The sequence below is a fragment of the Marmota monax genome, unplaced genomic scaffold (genome assembly GCF_021218885.2).
Source record: "Marmota monax isolate L192 unplaced genomic scaffold, Marmota_monax_Labrador192_F-V1.1 WCK01_AAM20220418_F8-fsc00177, whole genome shotgun sequence".
Classification (NCBI taxonomy): domain Eukaryota; kingdom Metazoa; phylum Chordata; class Mammalia; order Rodentia; family Sciuridae; genus Marmota; species Marmota monax.
The window spans coordinates 2,668,169-2,690,374 of record NW_026694922.1 but is presented as its reverse complement, the minus strand read 5'-3'; the positions used below and the strand labels follow the sequence as shown (position 1 = coordinate 2,690,374).

The following is a 22,206-nucleotide window of genomic DNA, read 5'->3' as shown; positions in this document are numbered from 1 at the left end:
GAACTGGGACGGAGGCAGGGACATCAGGGGTACTGCTCCCCGGTGACACTCACTGAGGCCTTTGGATGTGTTGTTTTTCACTGGTTTCTTTCAGGTTTATTGCTTATTTTTGCTTCTAATTTTAAACGTTCTGTTTTGATGACAACATGTTCCGTGTTCGTCAACTTGCTATCAAAACAATACATTAAATAAAAAATAATGACTTTCTTCCTTCCTCCCGTCCTGTCTGCTGTTTGTTTTGGCCAGCGATGCGCCTTGCATCAGCCGTGCTGCTAGGCCCCTGTTTTCCCAGGTTAGCGCCCGGGAGAAAATGAAGATGTCCTGAGTAGAAAGCAATCCAGGAGCTCTGCACTACGACGGCAAAGAAGTCTTAGGACTAACTTAACGGGTGACATTTCTTGCATATTTTCTTTTTATAGGACCCACCAGATTGATACACTGAAAAGAAAACTGTGCTGTCTAAATAAGTCCAAAATAATTCTTCTGAGAAGTATAAAATAGGGACTGGGGTTGTGGCTCAGCGTAGAGCACTCACCTAGCACGAGCGAGGCGCTGGCTTCAATCCTCAGCACCACATAAAAACGAATAAATAAAATAAAGGTATTGTGTCCAACTACAACTAAATATATATATATATATTTTTTTTAAAAAAGAAGATGTATAAAATAAAAGTTCTGATGATCAAAAAACACAGTTCTGTTTTTTCAAAACCTTAGAAAACTCAGGCTAGGCCAGGCACGGTGGCACACGCCTGTCTTCCCAGCGGCTCTTGGGAGGCTGAGGCAGGAGGATCGCAAGTTCAAAGCCAGCCTCAGCAACAGTGAGGTCTTAAGCAACTCAATGAGACCCTGTCTCTAAATAAAGTACAAAATAGGGCTGGAGATGGGGCTCCGTGGTCGAGTGCCTCTGAGATCAATCCTTAATACCCCCACACACGAAAAAAAAAAGGAAAAACTTGAGATGGGAATCTTTTGTAGCTTGACTTTAAAACCAGACTCACAGAAGATTAGAGCTAAATAACAGAGTCTTAGTCTGGTGGGGCTTTGGAACCATAGAATCCCAGCTTCAGAGTCCTGGGGCTAGAAGGACATTTGAGCTGCTACTTTACCAATGGAAAGAATGAGACCCTGGGGACAGAAGCTCTTTGCCTGACACTTCCCAGCATCCAACAAAGGAAGAGAATTCACACATCCTTTCACGCATGGTGCTGCAGGGCCGCCAAGTACAGCTGTGCAAGTTGGGCACAGTACAAGGTGCCATAGTGATGTTCTAGACAATACAGATCCATATCAATAATTTCTGACAGATGACAGTAAAATGTCTTGAGTTCGAGACATCTTTTCTATCATCTGTGCAGAAGTGTCATATGGGGTAGCGAGAACCATGCTGTTCTCCCTCATTGTCCACCAAGCGAGCTTCGTCCTTTAGGTACTCCCTCCTCCCGGGAGAGCTCCATAGCAACACCCCCCAGGCTTCCTGCATGGATCTATGGTTACTGTCCACTGTTGACACAGGAGTCAATAACCACTGGTGGGGACTTCCAACAGAGATGGCTCCGGGTGGAACCTGGACCAGGATTCAACAACACCAAACAGACACACAAACACAATGTTGGATCTTCATTGATTGAATCAGGCGGGGGCGGGGGGGGGGCGTGGGGTGGGCGAGTGTCTTTCGAATTCTTCTCTGATGCTTGCTAATCCAGGGAGCAAGTAGGGCACCGGCTCAGAGGCTTGGGTGGGCAGTGGTGTCTGCTGAGAACTCAGTTCTTCTTTAAATTGTATTTGATTTATTTATAGGATTGCTTTCTATCTCTGGTATCGGATACTGATGGTCTACTACCTGGAGTGCTCTAAAGTTTTATTTACGAACCGGTGCATTTAGGTACAACACAGTTAGTCTGTGTAAATAAGAATTCTGAGTACATAACAGACCAGGTGGTATTCCGATGGAATAAAATACAATAAAACAAGGAGGTGGTGCACGAAAGATCCGAGAGTTTGCAAACACAGATTTCGTGCCTGGCTTCAAGTCTAGACTTGCTAGCTGTGTGACCTAGGGCGAGTCGCTTCCCCTCTCCGAGTCTCAATTTTTTCACATGTGAAATGGAATGATCCTAACTCCTCCAACCCCCTAGAGTAGTCTGAAAGATATACCAGGATGATGTGTAGAAAGAACTTTCCTTGGGGCTGGGGACATAGCTCAGTTGGTAGAGTACTTGCCTTGCACAAAGCCCTGGGTCCAATCCCCAGTACCACAAAAACAAACAAACAAAACCCCTTTGCCTCATTTGCTCTTTCTATTTTGGGACTAAGAGGAAGCCACCGTGCAGCAACCGAGGGGGACCTTGCAACACACTTGGGCTCACAGACTCAGGAGACGTTCGGCTTTAGGAACTTTTATTTGCCTGGGGAAGACGGGGACAATGAGCTGGGGGGCGGGGGCGGGGGGGCGCGGGAGGGATGCAGAGCGGACTCACTTGGGGGGCTCGGCGGCCAGCACCGGGAAGCAGCCCTCGCGGTGCCACTGCCTGTCACGCAGGCGGCGCACGGCCTGCATCTGCGGCTGGAAGGCGCCCCACTCGTTCCAGTGGCGGAAGTCGCCGGGCTCCAGGAGGTACTGGTATCCGCGGTAGCCTGGATACTGGTAGCCGACCCAGCTGCGAAGAGGCAGGGGGCAGCATGGAGAGCGGCGGCGGTCTCCAGCTGCCCTCAGCCCTGGGGGCCGCTCTTCTGACCTGGCCCCGCCCCTTTCTGCTGTGCGCCCTTAAGCAAGGTCTTCACTTCTCTGATTCGCCTCCATTCCCTCCTCCGGAAAGTGGCCTGTGGCTAGTTTATTGCTCTATGATTTTTTGATTCTGGGGATTGAACCTGCGAGGATGGCCTGAGGCCTGAGCCTAAGCCATTCCATTTTAAAATCTCCAGTTTGACCTGCAGTCTCACCAGGCACACCACAGAGCCCTCCAGGGTGGCCTCCCACAAGTCACTTCCCCTCACCCCCATGAAGACAGTGAAGCCCCGGGCAGGCTGTCCTCGCCTGAGAAGAGGGAAAGGCGAGAAGATCCTGGTGGTGACCACCAGACCAGATGCTTCTGACCCCAGGGTAGTAAATGATGTCCCTGGGAAATCCCATGGTAGCTGATAAGGATGGAAAGGGGGGTCAAAAAACCCCCTAAAATTTAGTATAAATAATAGAGCAAATGAGCAGGGATTCAGCCAGCCAGAACAAGGATGCACTGGAGCTGGAGAGCCTGATGAGGACCTGACAACCCATCCCTTGTCATCATCTCCTGAGCCTCGGCGTGATCCTCACGGCTCTCAAACTCTACCGCCTTGTCTGGACCTTGGTGAGAGAGCAACTCCTCCCTACGACCCCCTCCTCAACGGGTCGTCCACTGCACACCAGGAAAAGCCTGCCTTGGTTCTGGACCTGATCACGGCGGTCTGAGTGAGTGTCCATCTGCTGGACGGAAAGCCTAAGGCTTAGGACTTTTGAACTTAGCACACAGAGGGAATGTCTGTCACTAGCCTGTCACGATCAAGTGTGTTTTGCAGTGCTTAGAAGTAATCTAGAATTGTTTGCTGTGAATTGATCATGTCTATTGCAGTGCCCAGCATTAAGGATTGTTATTTTCTTGATTAAGAACCTATAGAGTGAAACTGTATAGAGTGATTTGAGTGAATAAAGCATGGATATTCTTTATTTCTCCCCTCGACTGCTTATGTTGCAATTTTGCCCCCTTGCGACAGAACCCAAGGGTGCTTTACTACTGAGCTACATCCCCAACTTTTTTTTTTTTTTTTTTTTTAAGACAGGGTCTCACTGCGTTGCTTAAGGTCTAAGTTGCCGAGGCTGGCCTCCAACTTGCGATCCTCCTGCCTCAGCCTCCCACTTGTGATTCTCCTGCCTCAGCCTCCTGAACCACTGAGATGACAGGCATAACCATGGCATCTGGCTGCTGGTGCCTGGTTTATGAAGTGTGTTCTGGGGTCAGATGGAAAAGCCACACCTACAGTGTTTGCTAAGCACATTGCCTGTGGGGGGTAAGGAGACTAATACTCATCCACTGGACATGGAAACCCGGGGCTCAGGGAAGAATGGGATTAATATGTGTGTCTAGGGCTTAGGGACTGGTTGCTATTGAGCTGAACAAGAGGGAGAGCCTGGTTTCACAAGATGGGTTTCCTTTGTGCATAAGTGAGGCTGGGAACACACTCTGGAATCCAGATGCGCCAGGGCTCAGATCCTAGCTCTGCCATTGACAGGCTGTGAGAATCCAGGTGCAGATGGCACCGTGCAGGAGGTGGGGGTGGAGACACACCTCCCTCACTGGTTGCTGATGAGGATGTGATAACTACCCATTTAAAGGGGCCGGCCCAGGGCTTACTCTGTGGTAAACACTCTAAAGACTTATTATTATCATTCCTGACTTCCATCATCATGCCTGTGGCCTCTCCTGGACACTGTTCATTTCTCAAGTCTGCTAAAGCTTCAGCCTCTGCACATAAACCCCTGCCCGCCCTCCCCCGCGGCACGTACAGCCCGGTCCCCACAACTGTCCTGCCCCCTCTGACCTCTGGCAGCGCGGGTGTCTTATCTGAGCCTTCTGTTCCTGGCATCTCTGGACACCATCTCACGGGGACCTGGGGTCTCCCCTGCTGGGCAGGGTAAGCTTCCCGAGACAGGAACCGGGCTTTCTTTGCTCCTGTCCCCTGGGCCGTGTCCTACCGCAGTGCCCCCCTCTCTGGAGAGACTCAGTGTATTTCAGGTGGCTTGGGAGACGGGGTTCCATTTTCAGGGAAAAGAAACGAACAAGAAGAAGTTCCCATAGACGACTGTGGGATCTTGGGAAGAATCTGGAGGTGGAGAGACAGGAGGCTCACATTTGCCAGAGGAGACCAGGGCACCTGGCCTGATGGCTGGAGGGCAGGGAGATGGAGAAGGTGACCTCTCTGGGCCTTGGCCCTTCCCTGTGTTCTCATGAACATAGGCTCGTGGAGCCCTCTGTTTGGAAATCTTTTTTTTTTTTCTTTTAGTGATGGGGATTGAACTCAGGGGCTCTTGACCCCTGAACCCCATCCCAGCCCTATTCTGTATTTTATTTGGAGACAGGGTCTCTCTAAGTTGCTTAGGGCCTCACTTTTGCTGAGGCTGGCTTTGGACTTTCGATCCTCCTGCCTCAGCCTCCCGAGCCGCCTGGATGACAGGCGGGTGCCACCTTGCCTGGCTTGGAAATCTTTAACACTTGGGACTTTGAAGCAGAAAGTTCCCTTTTAGATGGAAGTCTTGTCTACCCATTGTTCAGGGGGCAAGAGTGACGCTCAGAGAGGAACAGGTGCTCACGGGGACCCTCAGCACATTGGATGGGGGTCAAGACCCTCTCCTGACAGGTTTGCCCCTCTGAGGGGCTTCAGGCTTCCCTGCGGTGCCCTGCCCCCAGGCTGACCTGCATCCACGCCAGCTCTGACCGCCCCCCAGGAGTCCTTTAGTCCCCCTCTGATCCAGCAACGTCCCTTTCTCCATCACCAGCTTTTCAGAACCAATCACCCGACATGGAATCCTTCAAGTCCCTGGGTCCCCAGGGGAACAGCGCCCTGCTGGCACCATGGGGCACCCCCTGGGAGTCCAGGGTGGGGAGTGGCCTCCCCAGGAGCCCTGGAGCCCTCTGCGCTGGCCTGGGGCGGGGACCGGAGAAGGTGCTTACGTCCCGCTGGAGACCCTCACGCTGCCCACTCGGTCACAGAAGCCGTAGACCCAGAGGCTGGGCACGTCGTCCTCCTGGATCTCCACGGTGTTGCCCTTGAAGTTGGCCCCTTCAAACAGGCTGATCTTGTGCTCTTGGGAGTCCTGCGGAGGAGAGGCTGGGTCGGCAACGCGAAGTAGGGAGGAGCGGAGGGGACCTTTAGTGGGGCCTCCGGGCGTGGAGAGGGAGGACCGAGTCTCCAGAGAGCACTGCTACCTGGCCTGGAAGGACCTGCCTTATCTGTGAAAAGGAGCCGTCAGCCCCTGTGACACTGGGTAACACAAAGGTGGCGTGAATCCATCCATGCAAAGCACTGAGCACGATTCTCGGCTTGCGCTAAATGCTCAAAAATGCATTTGTTATTTCTGTTATGGTGATCCAGGGCCCAGAGGCCCAGAGAGGTCAACTTTCTTGATCAAGGACACACAGCCAGTGAAGTGCAAAAGCTTTCAGAGAAATCCGTGTCCCTCCGCCGTCAGGAGCTCAGTCAAACGCCCTTTGGTCAGCTGGTTCCTGGAATTACGAATTGACCCTGGAGTCACGGAGGGCACTAGGGGAACACAGGTCTGGGTTCAAATCCCACATCTGATATTTATGTGTTGGGGACCTTGGGCATTTTACCCAGCCCTTCGGAGCCCTCGTTTGTTCACCTGTAGAATGGACTTACAGTCCTCTCAGGCTGGGACTGGGAATTGTACCTGCTCAACTCAGGGCTCAGCAACAGTGTCAGAGGCCAATCCCTGCGGTGGCCATGTGACTCGGTGCTCACTTCCACTACCTATCAGTGTTTCCATGACCCTGGATCTTGTTTTTTTAGCATACTTATTATTTCTTTTTTTTTTTTTTTTTGATACCAGGATTGAACCCAGGCACGTAACCCCTGATCCACACCCCAGCCCTTTTTTATATTTTATTTAGAGACAGGGTCTCACTGAGTTGCTTAGTGCCTTGCTATTGCTGAGGCTGGCTTTGAACTCAAGATCCTCCTGCCTCAGCCTCCTGAGCTGCTGGGATAACAGGTGTGCACTGCGGCGCCCGCCTCATACCAGTTATTTCTGAGGGCAGCAATCACCCATCTTTTCAAAAGAGCTCTTCTAGGCCCAAGGGATGAGCTGCTGCCCAGGTGGATGGGCAAGAACAGCAGGAATAGCGCTGACCTCAAGGGTCTCTGATGTCTGCAGAGCCGAGTTTAAGTCCCAGCCTTGTCCCTGACCTGCTCTGTGGCCATAAGCCCTTCATTCTGAGCCTCTTTTTCCTTGGTTTTTATGCTATGTTTTTTCAGACATGAGGGCTGTTGTGGGAGCTCCATGAAAGGCAGGCAAAGCACCCAGCATATAGTAGGTGCTCAGTAAACGGGTGCTGGGCTGATTCAGTATTATTGGCCTCGGGAGAAGGTCATGCTGCAGGAGCATCTCTCTATGAAAGGCTCCGTGAAAGACTGTAGATGAGGGAAGTCAGTTCCCTCTTCCAGAGGGCAGGAAAGGGGCCAGGGAAGGCCCCACCCAAGGGTAACATCGGAGGGGGGCCTTGGCGGTTATATAAGAGTGTGTGAGGTGGAAAAGGAGGAGGCTGAGGCGGAGGAGAAGCAGAGGGGACGGTGGGAGGTGCGCATGTGCGTGGTGGGCGTGTGGAAGGGCAAGTGCTCGCTGTGTGAGTGTGTGGTGTGAGGCAGGGATGGGTCAGCGGCACCATGGAGCCATGGTGAAAAATGCCTGCAGTGTGGTCACCAGCCCATGGTGGCCACCTTATGGTGACAGCCATTACCTGTCACTGTTACAGACCTGGGGTCCTAGGAAGGTGAAGCCAGCCCACGGCTCCCTGATGCTGGTGAGCCCAAGAACAGACCCCTCAAGACCCGGCCAATCAGAGCCTGCAAGACGGTCCTCTGCTGGAATCCCTCCATCTGCTGCCCCTCGCCACCCCCTCTCTGCTGCAGCCACACGGGCAGTTCCTATTGTCCCGGCCACACCCTGTTCACCCCACTTGCACACAGTACCCCTGGACACTCGGTCCTCTCGTGGCCGATGTGGTCCCAACCTTCAGGAGCCAGTTTCCCTGACCAGTCCCAGCCCCCAACATCAGAGCCCCAACTTCCCCCCTTCACTTTCCTCATGAGGCTGCGTGGCCCGGACAGCACTCGCCATGGTGTGGGACTACAGACTGATTAAGTTTCCATCAGCCGCCTCTCTTTCTTCTCTTTCAGTACCAGGGATTGAACTCAGGGACACTGAAGCACTGAGCCACATCCCAGCCCTGTTTTGCATTTTATTTAGAGATAGGGTCTCATTGAGTTGCTTAACGCCTTGCTAAGTTGCTGAGGCTGGCTTTGAACTCGCGATCCTCCTGCCTCAGCCTCCCGAGCTGCTTGGATCATAGGCATGTGCCACTGCACCTGGCCACTAGCTGCCTCTTGAGCATAGTGTGAATACCACGGGGACAATGATCTTGATGTTGTGCCCCTGGGGCCTAGAACAGGACCTGGCCGAAGTAGCCAGGGATTTGGAATTAATTGGTTTGGGTGGGTTTGAGCTGTTGAAGTTTAATTTTAATTTTAATTTTTTTTTTTTAGCCTGGCACAGTGGCGCACACCTGTGGTTTCAAGAGGCTGAGGCAGGAGGATTGCAAGTTCAAAGCCAGCCTCAGCAACTTAGTGAGGTCTTTAGCAACTTATGAATACCCTGTCTATAAATAAAAGTTAAAAATGGGTTGGGGATGTGGCTCAGAGATTAAGCACCTTTGTTCAATTCCTGGTACCAAAAATAATTTTTAATACTATAATTTATGTAAACAAATATATCTACAAATATTGTAATCATAATAGGTGACCCATATAATATTAACGTGTCTTACACTCTTTAAAAAAATGTTTTACTGTAAATTCAACCCCAGGTTTGTATGATATCCTGACAGCACATCTCCATGCAGAGTGGCCAACTTTTGAGTTTTAACAGCACCAAATGTCAGTGCCACTACCTCAGCCAGCAGACTTCTGGAAGTTTCTGGAAATGCCCTGACCCCTCTTCCAACAAGCTCCCTGGCATAGATGGTCATATAAGGCCATTCAATGACGGGGAGACAAACCTAGGAATTCTTACAAAGAGTCCATTAGGAAGGCTGATAATTCAGCCTCGAGGCTGAGGAAGTCGGGGGAGGCTGTGTCTGGGACTCCGGGAAGGTAAGTGTGGCGGTGCCCAACAGCGGCTCCCCGCACACGGGCAGCCGCCAACCACAGTCATGAAAATTCCTCATGAATTTTCCATCGCGAAAGACAAAAGTCGGTTACCTTTGGAGAGGGCTGCCATCGGTGAGGCAGATGGGTGGTTTGGTGACTCACTGTCGACTCAGCGTTCTGCAAATACCACAGTCACGTGGGCTGGCTCCACTTACCGCCTCCGACTCCCACGGCAGGAGGCTGACTACCAGGAAGCCCCGGTGGCCTTTCCACAGGCACCCCTTGTTATCCACGGCACAACTGTCCACGGGACGTTGGGGATGGCCCTGGGATTTAGAGCTGCCCAGGAGGGTGTAAGGTGGCATCAAGGATATGACAATGCCACCTCCAAAAATCAAGGGAGACACTGAAACCTTTATCTCTCACCGCTGGGAGGCTGATTCCAATCTCCACATGATGAGGAAGACACCTGCTTTTTGCAGGGTTGGGGGTACCAGGATTGAACCCAGCAGCACTCCACCCCTGAGCCCCACCCCCAGCCCTAGTTTGTATTTTATTTAGAGACAGGGTCTCACTGAGTTGCTTAGGGCCTTGCTGTGGCTGAGGCTGGCCTTGAGCTCTCGATCCTCCTGCCTCAGCCTCCCGAGCTCTGGGATGACAGGCGTGCGTCACTGTGCCTGGCAAAACACCTGCTTTTGAGGTGGTGTTTGCCTGGGGTTCCTGGGACAAAGCCTGGTGCCCACAGTGAGTGCCCGGGTGCTGGACACATGGATGAGCTCAGGAACCCATGGGTGTCTGACAACCCAGGGTCCTCAGGCTTCTCTGTCCACCATTCCTTCTCTCTTTCCCTTGCCAGGTCGCAGGGGGACCTCAGACTTGCCTCTGACCCACGCCACAGAATCCCCAGCCCCTGTGCCGGAGCCCACTCACCATCCTGATGGGCCGGAAAGACATGAGCCGGTCACTCCGGTAGCTGCTGGACCAGGTGTCCCAGCGAGGGTACTCGCCCTTCTCCAGGATGAACATCTCCCCACGGAAGCTGGACTGCTCGAAGGCCACCCAGCTGGATGTGGGAGGGGGAGGGACAGAGAAAAGGTCAGCCCATGCCCTCCCTCTCCTCTGGCAAAGCAGCCCTGAGGCCAAGAGGGACATCCCAGTGGCCTAGGGTGCCTGGGTTCATTCTAGGACACACCCCTTAGGCTCTGTAACAAGGGGCAGGTGGCTGTTCCTCCTCTACACTAAAATACCTATTTTTCAGGACTTGGTAAAGCTGAAATGAGATATCGAGTGTGATTATCTGAGCAAACCTTTTGCAACTGTAAGGTTCACACACGCTTTGAGTATTACAAGGACCTGGGCCCAGTGATCCCAAAAAGAGATCTCATTAAATCCAGGTAACAGCAAAGAGAAAGTCCCTCATGCTAATGAGCCTTTAACAATCACCAGTCTCTCTTTTTGTAAGAAAGGAAAAACAGGTCACCTGCCCAGTCCTGAGCAGGCAAGGGGATCACAGTGACACTTTCCTGCTCCTTGTGATATTTTTTTATGGATACTTTTTAACTTATGATAAGTGATACTAGTTTTCCACTTATAAAAGGGCTTCAAAAGTCCTTCTAAAATATATCTATTTGTGTTCAACAAAACCATTTAAAATGAGACATATTAAATAGCTGATAGCCCCGGAGGCACAGGACTAAGAGGAAAACTGATATGAGTTTCACAGAGACTGGCCCAGCATCCCGGAAATGATGCCCAGGAGCTGGTATGGGGCCGTGGGAGAGGAGGGTGACGTGTGACATGCCATTTGTCCTTTACGAGGACTAATTAGGAATCTGAAGTCCAGTGGGAGCTTTCCCCATCTCTCTGCACATCCTGACTTAGGATGGAAGGTGAGTTTGTGTTGGAGGGGCCAATGGTTCTGAGGAGAAGGCTGAGGGGCGCTGGACCTTTCTATGTGTTTTTAAGTGTTCAGGAGTTCCCAGGGACAAGGGAGGGCTGAGGGGCATGGCCACGGGGCATCATCTCCCTGGGGGCTGCTAGTATTCCTGTCCCCAGAAGGATGGCAGTGATGATGTGTCATCTTGGACCAACCCTCAGGTCCTGATCTGAGGGATGAACCACTAAAACTGAAGGGAAAGAGTCGAAAATGTGGGCTTATGCTGGATCTGCCCTAGCTCTGGTCTGGAGTGGAAGGGAAATGGATGGGTGGGTGGATGGATGATGGATAGGTGAAGGATGGGTGATGGGTGGGTGGGTGAATGGATGATTGGTGGATGGATGATAGATGGATGGATGATAGATGGTTGATGGATGGATGGATGATGGATGGATGATGAATGGTGGATAATGGATGGATGGATGATAGATAGGTGATGGATGGGTGATGGGTGGGTGGATGGATGGATGATGGGTGGATGGATGATGGATGTATGGATGATGGATGAAGGATGGATGGGTGGGTGGATGGATGGATGGATGGATGGATAGATGAATGGATAATGGATGGGTGATGGATGAATGGATGATGAATGGATACATGGATGTATGGATGATGGATAAATGGATGGATGGGTGGATGATGGATGGATAGATGGATGATGGATGGGTAGGTGGATAGATGGATAAATAGATTGATGGGTGGATGGATAGATGGATGGGTGAATGAATGGCTGATGGATGAATGAATGATGAATGGATACATGGATGTATGGATGATGGATGGATGGGTGGATGATGGATGGATAGATGGATGATGGATGGGTGGATGGATAGATGGATGGATGGGTAGATGGATAAATAGATGGATGGGTGGATGGATAGATGGATGGGTGAATGGATGGGTGGAGGATGAATGGATGATGGATAGATGGATGGGTGAATGGGTGGATGGATGGATGAATGAATGGATAGATAGATAGATGATGGATGGGTGTATGGGTAGACAGATTGGGTGGATGAACGCATGGATGGATGGATGAATAGACAAGTGGATGACAGAGAATGGCTAGATAATGGGCTGAGGGCTACACGGACTGATCTATAGGTATATGCAAAGAAGAGTGAGAAGGGAAATGGATGGAGACTATACGTCTGGCTGGATGCATGGGCTGAAAGGGAGGGAGGCTTAGAAGAAGGTGCTTGTCAGTGTTAAGAATATAAGATCAGGGGCTGGGGTCGTGGCTCAGCGGTAGAGCACTCACCTGGCACGCGTGAGGCCCTGGGTTCGATCCTCAGCACCCCATAAAAATAAATAAATAAATGAAATAAAGGTGTCTACCTACAACTAAAAAAAAAAAAAAAAAAACCTTTAAAAGAACAGAGAATCTGGAAACAGACCTGGGTTGTAATCCCAGCTCATGTTTTTCACCCCCTTCTTTTTCAGTTCTGGGGACTGAACCTGGGGTGTTCTACCACTGGGCTACATCCCCAGCCCTTTTGAAGCAGGAGGATCACCCGTTTCAGGCCAGCCTGGGCAACTTCACTGGACTCAGCTGACCGCTGACTTGCTTGTCATTTGGGCAGTAAAAGAAAGAAAATCTTGTCACTACCTTGTCAGGATGTGAGCTCCTGAATGGCGTGTGTGAAAGATCCGACAGAGTAGTCATAATAAATAGCATCATTTATGATTAAGAGAGAAGGGAAGCGGCCGCAGGTCTGAGCTTAAGGAGAGATCAACACCGTGTGGTGCTGCCACACTGCTCACCCTCCCCCACATCCCCCGGGGAGGCCTTGTTAGAAGAATGAGGAGTTTTTGTTTATGTTTTTGTTTTGGTGCCAGGGATTGAACCCAGGGGTACCTAACCACTGGATGGGTGGATGATGGATGGATAGATGGATGATGGATGGGTGGATGGGTAGATGGATAAATAGATGGATGGGTGGATGGATAGATGGATGGGTGAATGGATGGTTTTTTTTACTTTTTATTTTGAGACAGGGCCTCACTAAGTTACTTAGGGCCTTGCTAAGTTTCTAAGGCTGGCCTCGAACTTTCAATCCTCCTGCCTCAGCCTCCAGAGTCGTTGGGATTACAGGCCTGCACCATTGCGCCCGGCAAGAATGGGAAATGTTAAATAGCTACGTCAATGCCTCTTCTCATCCACTATGGCTTCTTTGAGCCAGCAGAGGAAGGGCTGGGAATCTTAGTTCACTGACAGGGAAATGGAGGCTCAGGGGCCACATCTTTAGCGTAAGGTCACACGGCGGGGTCAGATCTCAGGCAGGCACGCCTTCCCTCCCCCGGCCACTCCATCTCCTTCCTTCCTTTTCTCCCACAGGCATGCTGGCCCCAACCCAGCCCTGTGGACCACAGGGCCATGTCTGTCCCCTTTGGGCACAGCCCTGGGCACAGAGCAGACACCAGCTCTGTCTCTGAGGTGAAATACTCTGCGTTTGAGTCACAGCCCCCAAAGCAGCCTGAAACCCCAAGCTGGCCACATCCGGCAGTTTCTGTTCCCAGCTGGGCTTGGGGGCCGGGGTGGGGCTGAGGCTGTTGACCACAGTGGGGGTGGGGTGGGCACAGGAGGCACTCTTGCCCCCCCACCCGCCTCCCTGCAGCCACCTACCTGGGCTTGGGGGAGCTCCCAGGGCCAGGGGTGGGGACGGGCCGCCATGTCTGGATGCCCACACAGTGCTGGCCCCGGTCCGCATCTCCTCCTCCAGGCCCAAGAATGACCCAGGCAGGGCGAGGTGGGCTCATGACTCCCCCTAACTCAGCAATGAGGCGCAGAGGCCACACAAGGCCAAGGACAGAGTTGGACGAGTCTGACCTCAAAACCCATCTCCCAGAAGCTCTCAATGCAGGCTCAACAAGCCCCCTGGGGGGTTGGAGTGGGGAACCAGAGCAGAGGGGCTGCGTGGGATTTGTCCTGGGAATGGCCCAGCACCCTGGCCTCAGCTGACAGCAGCTGGCGCTGGGAGAGCCAGTCCGTCAGAGAGACGGGCATTTCTGCTGTCCGTGGGGGTCATCAAGGCCCAGAGAAGCCAGAGTGAGAACAGGCAGGGGGACCTGACGAAGGATGGACCAACCTGAGTCAAACGCCGACCTGGTGGCCTTGGCCAATGCCCTGAGCCCTTGGGAGCCCCAGTTTAAGTGAGGATAAGAATAGCTCTTCTGGTTGGGCACGGTGGTGCCCGCCTGCCATCCCAGCGGCTGGGGAGGCTGAGGCAGGAGGATCATGAGTTCAAATCCAGCCTCAGAAACTTAGTGAGGCCTCAGCAACTCAGGGAGACCCTGTCTCTAAATAAAATACAGAATAGGGCTGGGGATGGGGCTCAGTGGTCAAGTGCCCCTGGGTTCAATTCCTGGTACCCCTTCCGCCTAAAAGAACCGCTCTTCTGTCATACTACAACGGGCGGCCAGCAAGGTAAAGCCCTCCCGCAGTGCCTGAGACCTACTGGATACTCTGCTGGTGCTTATTATTATTCCCAGGGCAGCCTGATGCCCCTGCAAGGGGACAGTAGTGGACACTTGATTCTTGGCCTCCTCCTGCCCTCAGAATAGGCTCCAATTCCTTCTGCAGTAGAAACAGACTTTGGAACCCAGACGTGACTCACCCTCAGTGTGACCTTATACTAATCAGAGCACCTCTCTGAGCCTCAGTTTCCTCGTCTGTCAAATGGGAAGGAAAAGCTTGTCTCCTCCTGAGGTTTGCAGGGAGGGTGGGAAATCAGAGGGGGCAGTAGCAGGGGCCAGGCCCAGAGCGGGAGCCTGGAGAACGTGCTCTTATCATGTCATCGATCTGTGACCACAGACGGCAGAGGGAGCGTCCCCACCCTGCCCACACTCACGGTCCAGAGGCAACGATGAGGCTGCGAACTCTTTCAAAGCCACGGTCCCCCAGGTTCAGGCACTCCCCGGAGAACTCCACCCGACGGCCCTGGAAGTTCTCCTGCTCAAAGACCACCAGCTGCAAGAGGGAAGGGGGCAGCGTGAGGTTCAAACCAACCCACCTGGACGGAGGCAGGTGGTGGTCATATCGGAGCAGGGTGTGCACGAGGCCCAGGACAGCGTCAGGAGCCATGCTTCGTGAGATGACCCTGTCTTCCCGCACCCACCCCCACTTAAGATCTGCACCATCATTAGGCACGCCTGGGCCTCCCTTCCAGAACTTTCTTGGTGTGTTCCTCCAGCCTGGGATGCTCTCTACCACACCCCCCATCCTGGAGCACCTACCTGGTGCTGACTCAGGTTCTGGACCAGACAGCATGTTCTGGGTTCAGATGTCGCTTCCTGCAGGAAGCCTTCCTGGATTGCTCCTCCTCCACCCCGGAGTTGGGGCTCCAGTGTCTGCCCCTGTGCTCGCCCCTTAGCAGCACCAGTAACAACACTGCCCAGTCACTGCTGCTTGGGGTTTGGGTCTCTCTGTGTCTCTCTCCCTCTCTTCATCCTTGTCCCCTTTACCCAACTCTTCCAACGGCCAAGGGCCCTTCTGCCAAAGGTCTGGGCTGATCTGTCTCTTTTTCCTTTTGGTCCTGGGGATTGAACCCAGGAGGGCTTTACCACTGAGCTATATCCCCAATTTTTTTTTCTTTTAAAATTTTGTTTTGTTTTAATTTTGAGACAGAGTCTTGCTAAGGTGCAAAGGCTGGCCTCAAACCCACGATCCTCTTGCCTCAGCCTCCCAAGCTGCTGGGATGACAGATGTGTGCCACTGTGCCCATCCTGATCTGTTTCTCTATCTGCAGCCCCGGATATAGGAAATGCTGGCCAGGCTCCCCTCTACAACCCCGGCGAGAACTCGATCTGACTTCTCCTCACTGAGCCCCACCTTTGGGTTTGTCATGCGCTCACCAACCCGCTTCGGGAAGGTGTTGCCTTTCACTTGAGCACAGGCAGCTTCCTGCCTTCTTGAGCCCCTGAGTCCCCAGCTGTAAAAGAAAGGGGCTCCCGCTGCCTTGACCAGCACTTCCACTTCCAGGCTGGTCCGTCCATGACAAGGTCTGAGTTAGAGCCCAGGGAGTCAGGGATTAGAGCACCCCAGCCAAGACTGGACGGTGGTGTGTCCCTGTGGTCCCAGCTACTCTGGAGGCTGAGCAGGGAGGATCACAGGAGCCCAGGAGTTTGAGGCCAGCCCGGGCAGCACAGTGAGACCTTGTCTCAAAACAAACAAGCAAACAGCACCTCCCAGCCGCTTTGTTTCCGAACAAGACTGGGGGCCAACCAGGTGTGGGGTTCTTGGCAGGAGGGTGACAGTCATGTCATACAGCAGACCCAAAGGGACAATTGCAGAGATGCTCAACCCTAGGGATCTCACAGTAAGTGACAAGAAAAAAGAAAACGCAGAGAATCACATACTTCAGATTTGAGTAAATGAAAAGCAAGCCATATTTTTAAAGGAACAATGTATTAAAATATAAGAAAATAACCTTAGGTCAGGTAGAGACTTTCCACCAAGCCCTGGCCTGCACATGAGTGGTGGGCTTGCAGGTGCTTGCTGCATTGTTAAAAATAAAGTAAGCTGGGCGCACGCAGGGGCGCACGCCTGTCATCCCCGCGGCTCAGGAGGCTGAGGCAGGAGGATCGCAAGTTCGAGGGCAGCCTCAGCAACTTAGCGAGGCCCTAAGAAACTCAGACAGATCCTGTCTCTAATGAAACATGAAAAGGGCTGGGGTGTGGCTCAGTGGTTAAGAGCCCCTGGGTTCAATCTCTGGCACAAAAACAAACAAACAAACAAATAAAGTAAAATTAATGATTGAATAAACCTACATAAATAACGGTCAGCCATATCATGAATCAAGGGTGGTCAGCTCTGGCCCCCAGGTCCAAACCAAATCCAGGCTCCCCAGGACCCATCTCCAGGAGGCCCCCTGCTGCCCGGGTGACTCTCCAGGGACAGGCCCCTCTCCCTTTTCTGCTCGTGGCTTTTGACTCGCTCTGAGCGGGCTCTGTGCAGGCTGACCGCACGGCCATGGTCCCTGTCGGGGGACGTGGCACATTTCAGTTGTCATGTCACAGCGCCTCGATGGGTCCCTTCTTTCCAGGTGCACTGAGACCCCTGACCATTTTCCTGGCCTCTAGATGGGGCACATTTGTGTCTGGGCAGGAGGAGGCGCCGCAGGAGAGACGGAGGAGGGACAGGAAGGGCGGGAAACAGGAACAGGGGAAAGGAGAGGGGTAAGGAGGGAAATGAGGAGGAGAGAGGAGCGGGGAGGAGGGCCGCACAGGAAGGGGACAGCGGGGGCACCGAGCCGGCCAGCCCAGCCGGGTCCTTACCCTGTAGCTCCCAGGAGGCAGGTCCCCTGCTTTGGCCGTGGGCACGGGCACGGGCACGGTTGCCGGGGCCAGGGCCGGACCAGGGCCGGGGGCTGGTCCTGTGGGCGGGGTCCCCTTCCCCTTGCCATCGGGCCCTGGGTTCACGGCGGCGGTGGCCGAGGCCTTGGTGGGCTGAGACATGGCTCCTCCTGCAAAACCCAGAGAGCATGCTTTGGCCTCCACAAATCCAGGTGTGGCACCCCAAGCTGTCTCCCACGCTCCTACCCCTCGCTGTGTCTTCAGCCACCTTTGAACCCGTTGCCTCTCTTTCTCCTTGGAAACGTGCGCCTCGGAGTTTTTTTTGTCCCTCCCCCTTTTTTTGGTACCAGGGATTGAACTCAGGGGCCCTCGACCACTGAGCCCTACCCCCAGCCCTGTTCTGTGTTTTATTTAGAGACAGGGTCTCACTGAGTTGCTTAGGGCCTTGCTTTGGCTGAGGCTGGCTTTGAACTCGAGATCCTCCTGCCTCAGCCTCCTGAGCTGCTGGGCCCACTGCACCCGGTGGCCCATTGGCTATTCCCCAGCCAAGCCTTTCCCGCCTGGGCTCCCTACCTGTCCTGCATCTTTCCTCCAGGCCTTCGACCAGGCTGTCCCCTCCACTGGCCATGCCCTTCCCTCTATCGGCCTCCCTTCCAGCCTCACTGGCCCCCCGCAGATCCTCACACACTTAGCACACTTATTTGCGTGTGCAATCTCAGTTCACCTCACCAGAGGAAGAGAAGGAGAAATGGCATCTGGGGATTCTTAAGGAATCCCAGGCACACGCCCCATTCCCCCTGGAGAATCCAGGATCCTTCTCTGAGGCCACAGAGGAAGGTGCCCTGCCCGGGGCCACGAGGCAGGAGGGCTCCACTTTCAACTCGAGCAGCTGGACCTGGCCCTGGGCTGCTCACGCCCTGCCCTTCGCCCGCTCTGCTCTAGTCCCCCTCTCTTCCCCGCTCGGCTCTGTGCCCAGCACACGGGACATTCCTAGTGAACATCTGCTCAGAGGACGGGGGCTCCCGTGTCCCCCCCCAGGCTTCTCCCTTGGCGTTCTCTGGGGCAGGTGTGTGGGTGCCAAAGCCGGCCTGGCCCTGGGCCCCAGAGGCCCAAGAGGAAGGATGGTGCCCGTCCAGGGTTCTAAAACGAGGACGTGGCTGGGGAGGCGCTGGGTGGGGAGGGCTTTGGTTAATTCCAGTGGTTCCTCACGGCAGGGGGACATGGACTCTTTTGAGTCTGTGACAGAGGCCTTGACGGTCCCTGAGGAGGCAGGGAGGGGGTGCTCCCTTCAATTTTGCAGGTGATTGAAGGACCCCCGAGGGCACAGAAGACCCTGGGGTCCAGCCGCTTGCTGGGCTCTCTGTGGGGGGTGGGTAGGTCCCTCCCCAGCCTCCCCGCCGCCAGGAAGACTGTGGCCACTCTGGGACGCTCGGCCACGCTGCGGGACAGACATCTGGGCCACATCTGGGACTCGCAGCCCTCCCTGCCCCCGTTCTGTGGCAAGCTCCCCTCCCCCGGGGCTGGATTCCTCCTTTCCTGTCCGCGTTTCCATTCTGCCTCCCTCTCCTCCTCCTTCTCTCTTCCTGTTTCTTGCCGTTGGTCTCCATCTTTGCTTCTCCCCCTCTCTCCTGTCCTTCTGTCTGTCTGTCCTGTCTGTCTCTCCCTGCGCTCCCTTCCCTCTTGGTCTGTCTGCCCAGCCCCCTGCCTTTCTTGTCACTCTCTGCTCACGAGTTCTGTGTCTCTTCCCCCTCTGACTCGTCCCCTCTCTCATCTTGGTGGTCCCGCCTGGCCCTCGGAGCCACCCGCGGCTCTCCGGCCTCCCCTCGTCCCCTCCCCTCAGCTCTTGGTGGCTTCCTTCTTACCTGGGGACTTGCCACTTCCTGGTGGAGGACAGGCGTGTGCTGTGGGTGACTAGGGCCGACCCCCCATTTTATAATCTGGCAGACGCTGGGCCCTATAGTCTGGGGCACAAAGCGGGAGCTGGCTCAGCAGCCGGAGCGGGGCCTGGCCGGGGCCAGCCCTGCCCGGGTCACTGCAGAGACCAGCACTTTCCATTGTGACCCCGAGCGCACAGCAGAAACCCTGGTCCGCAGCTCTCCACCTCCTTGTCCACGGCCCCCACCAGGGATGGGCCCCCAGGTCCCCACGGCCGTCCCCGGGGCCAGGGAACAGGAGAGACCCTGGCAGCAGGAGACCTGGGTGAGCGTCCTGGCTCAGCCATGATGCTCTGCGTGGTTTGGGGACAGTCTGTCCTCAGGGGCCTCCGTGTCTGCGGTCACGGGTGAGCACCAGTGTCCTTAATGGAGCTGCACCCAGCAGAAGGCCTGTGACATTGAGCACAGGCCGGTGCACTGCCCGGAGCCTTCCCTGTGCTAAGCACGGTGCTCAGTGCTTGGCCGCTGTCCCCTGTGCCAGTCTCCAGGACAACCTGCCTCACCGGGCCCTTCCATCCCACCATTTCAAAGACGAGGAAAGCCAGGCGGGGAGCCCAGGCCAGTGCAGGCAGCCGCTGGGCCTGGTGCTCTCGCTGTCTGACCGTGACCTTGGCCTTGGCCTCAGCTGCAGCCTGACTTCCTGATCCTAGGTGGGAAGCCAGGCCTTGTTGGGCTCAGGTAGGCTGGACGTTGGGGACTGCCTCCTGCTCTTCTGCCCACATAGAGACCCCTCCTTTCCTGGCCTGCCTCTGTGAACCCCGGGTCTCAACCCTCAGATGCCAGGGACAGAGCTGGTGGCCTACGCCTCCATCCGAGAAGCCCCAGGTTTAGCCACATGCTGGTCACCTCTGGCACCTGCTGTGGGGCCTGGCCTGCAGAGGGCTCTGTGTCAAGATTTGGTGACTGAACGGTTGTTGGAATGGACCATGATGAAAGTGGGGTGCCAAGTGGGGGGACCCAGATCAGGAGAGGGAAGAGTGAAGAACACTAGCCAGGGACACGAGGGGACTGAGAGACAAAGGGCCCCGATTCAAGTAGGGCAGCAAAGACTCCCAACAGGGTGGCCGGTGACAGAAGCCGAGTGGCCTAACTCCCTCATTCCCAAGTGGAGAAACTGAGGCAGGCCTGGAGCAAGAGGCTGGGTGTTCTTCCTGCCATGTGCACTCTCTCCGCGGGGGTCAGAGGGGCAGGAGAGCTGTCCAGCCAGGGTGGGGTGGGTGGCGTATCGGGTCTCCACACGGTGCTGCCGCTTCTCTGGGGGTCCAGGGTGGCCCTGGCCTGGGGCCAGCTCTGCCGCCGCAGCCCCTGCCCCCTCCCCCACTCCGCAGCCTTTCATTGCGGGCCAAGGCCAGGGTGGCCAAGGCCGGGGTGGCCGAGGCGGAACCACAGAGGGGACAGCCGCTGGACCGCAGCAGAGAGACGCGGTGGGGCCACCCACAGGTCCGCGCTGCTGGCCAGGCCGTCTCGAGGAGTTCCATGCCCCCTTGGCCAGGTGCCATCCCAGAGGGCGGGGGCGGGGACAAGGGACAGTGGCCTTGCTGGGCACCTCCACTCTGGGCCTTCCACAGCCTGGGTGCCTGTCATCCTCACTAGGAGGGCGGAGTCTCTGGGATGGACCCCATGGACGGACAGACGGGAAATGGAGGCGACCCCTGTCCACCACGCACCTGCTTCCCCGCCCCCTGAGGGATCCCAGCTGGCCTCTCGGATTGCCAGCCTCTGAGCTCTCAGAAGCTAAGTGCTCCTGCTCTTCACGGGTAATTATTTAATAAGCACCTTTACTATTAGTGATGACGATGACAAAGATGGTGGGAGTGACACATGCTGTGCACCAGTGATTCACACAAGAACTGTATCCTCACCACACCCCTCTCAGGCGACACCCCTTCAACCTGTTGCACTCATTTTATGCACAAAGAACACGAGGTTGCAGTCTTTTTTTTTTTTTTTTTTTTTGTGCTGGGGATTGAACCCAGGGGCACTTAACCACCGAGCCACATCCCCAGACCTTTTTTATATTATATTTTATTTAGAGACAGGGCCTTGATAAGTGGCTGAGGCTGGCCTTGAACTTACGATCCTCCTGCCTCAGCCTCCGGAGCCCTTGGAATCACTGGTGAGCCCCCACTGCGCCCCGCTGAGCCTGCAGTCTTAACTTTTATTTTTCTTTCCTCCAAGTAATGCGTAGGATGGGGTTGCTTTAACCCCTCCAGGAAGCGGTGGATGTTGCCATTCTGCGGGCCCCAGCAGGGCTCAGGTATCCTCTAGGGGGTCCAGATGGCAAGAGCAGGCCTGGGTTTCACCCTGAGTGACGTCATTCCCAGCCACGCTCTTTCCTCCCTCTCTGGGAGGTAGAAGGCAGGGTGTGGGGGGGGATGTCCGCGGGGAGTTCTGCCCCCTGGGTGCGGCAGGTGCTACGCCTGTGGAGCATGTTCATAACCATCGGCTCCTGGCTCCTGCCTGTAGAGTCGTCTGGGGCTCTGGCCAGACCTCGGCCTCGCTCACTCCCTCTGGGACCTCTGTGCTGGGCCACCAGCTCTAAGTTCCCACCTTTGTACGCCAGCTCTCATGCCCCTCTTTCCATCTGACCCTGTGCGAATCCTCTCTACGCTTCCCAGAATGCCACCTCCAACACGCAGCCTGCCCTGATTGCTCCACTGGAAGTCAAACACGGATGGGAAGGGGAAAGGAACAGACATCCATCAATGCTTACAGGGCACCGGGCAAGAAGGTGCGCAGCCTCATGGCCCGCAGATGGAGTTTATTTCCATCCCATTTTATAGCTACAACTGGAGGGGAAATGACCTACTCAAGGTCACACAGCTGGCCATGCTTTGGGGCTCCTCGGCCAGTTGCTTGGACTCCTGCCCCGCTCAGGGGCCCCGTGGGGCTGATTCAGGCACACCTTGCACGGCTCCCCTTCCCCATGCCCGTCTCTGGGGGAGGTGACCTGATCTGTCCCCTCCCAGCTGAACCCAGAGCTGCTGACACCTCTCACTGGGGCTGTGGCCAGCGCTGGCTTTTGTTTCGAGGGCTCATTGCTGAGTCGGGGCTTTGTCCCCCAGGGGCCCTCTCTCCCCTCCCTGCCTATAAGAGCTTGACCTTGACTGGTCCCAGTTCTGAC

The 22,206-nt window shown here is 54.8% G+C and overlaps 1 protein-coding gene across 1 annotated transcript; it reads right to left on the bottom strand.

The window, feature by feature from the left end:
* Positions 1-2,425: 2,425 nt before the first annotated feature.
* On the bottom strand, positions 2,426-17,310 carry LOC124081139 (beta-crystallin B1). The gene is made up of 7 exons (XM_058573600.1): positions 17,131-17,310; positions 15,709-15,857; positions 15,091-15,244; positions 14,706-14,824; positions 9,846-9,978; positions 5,705-5,847; positions 2,426-2,659 (listed from the first exon to the last, which is right to left on the bottom strand). Exons 1-7 carry the CDS (start codon positions 17,308-17,310, stop codon positions 2,476-2,478), a joined length of 1,062 nt encoding a protein of 353 aa, XP_058429583.1. The 3' UTR covers positions 2,426-2,475.
* Between the last annotated feature and the right edge of the window lie 4,896 nt (positions 17,311-22,206).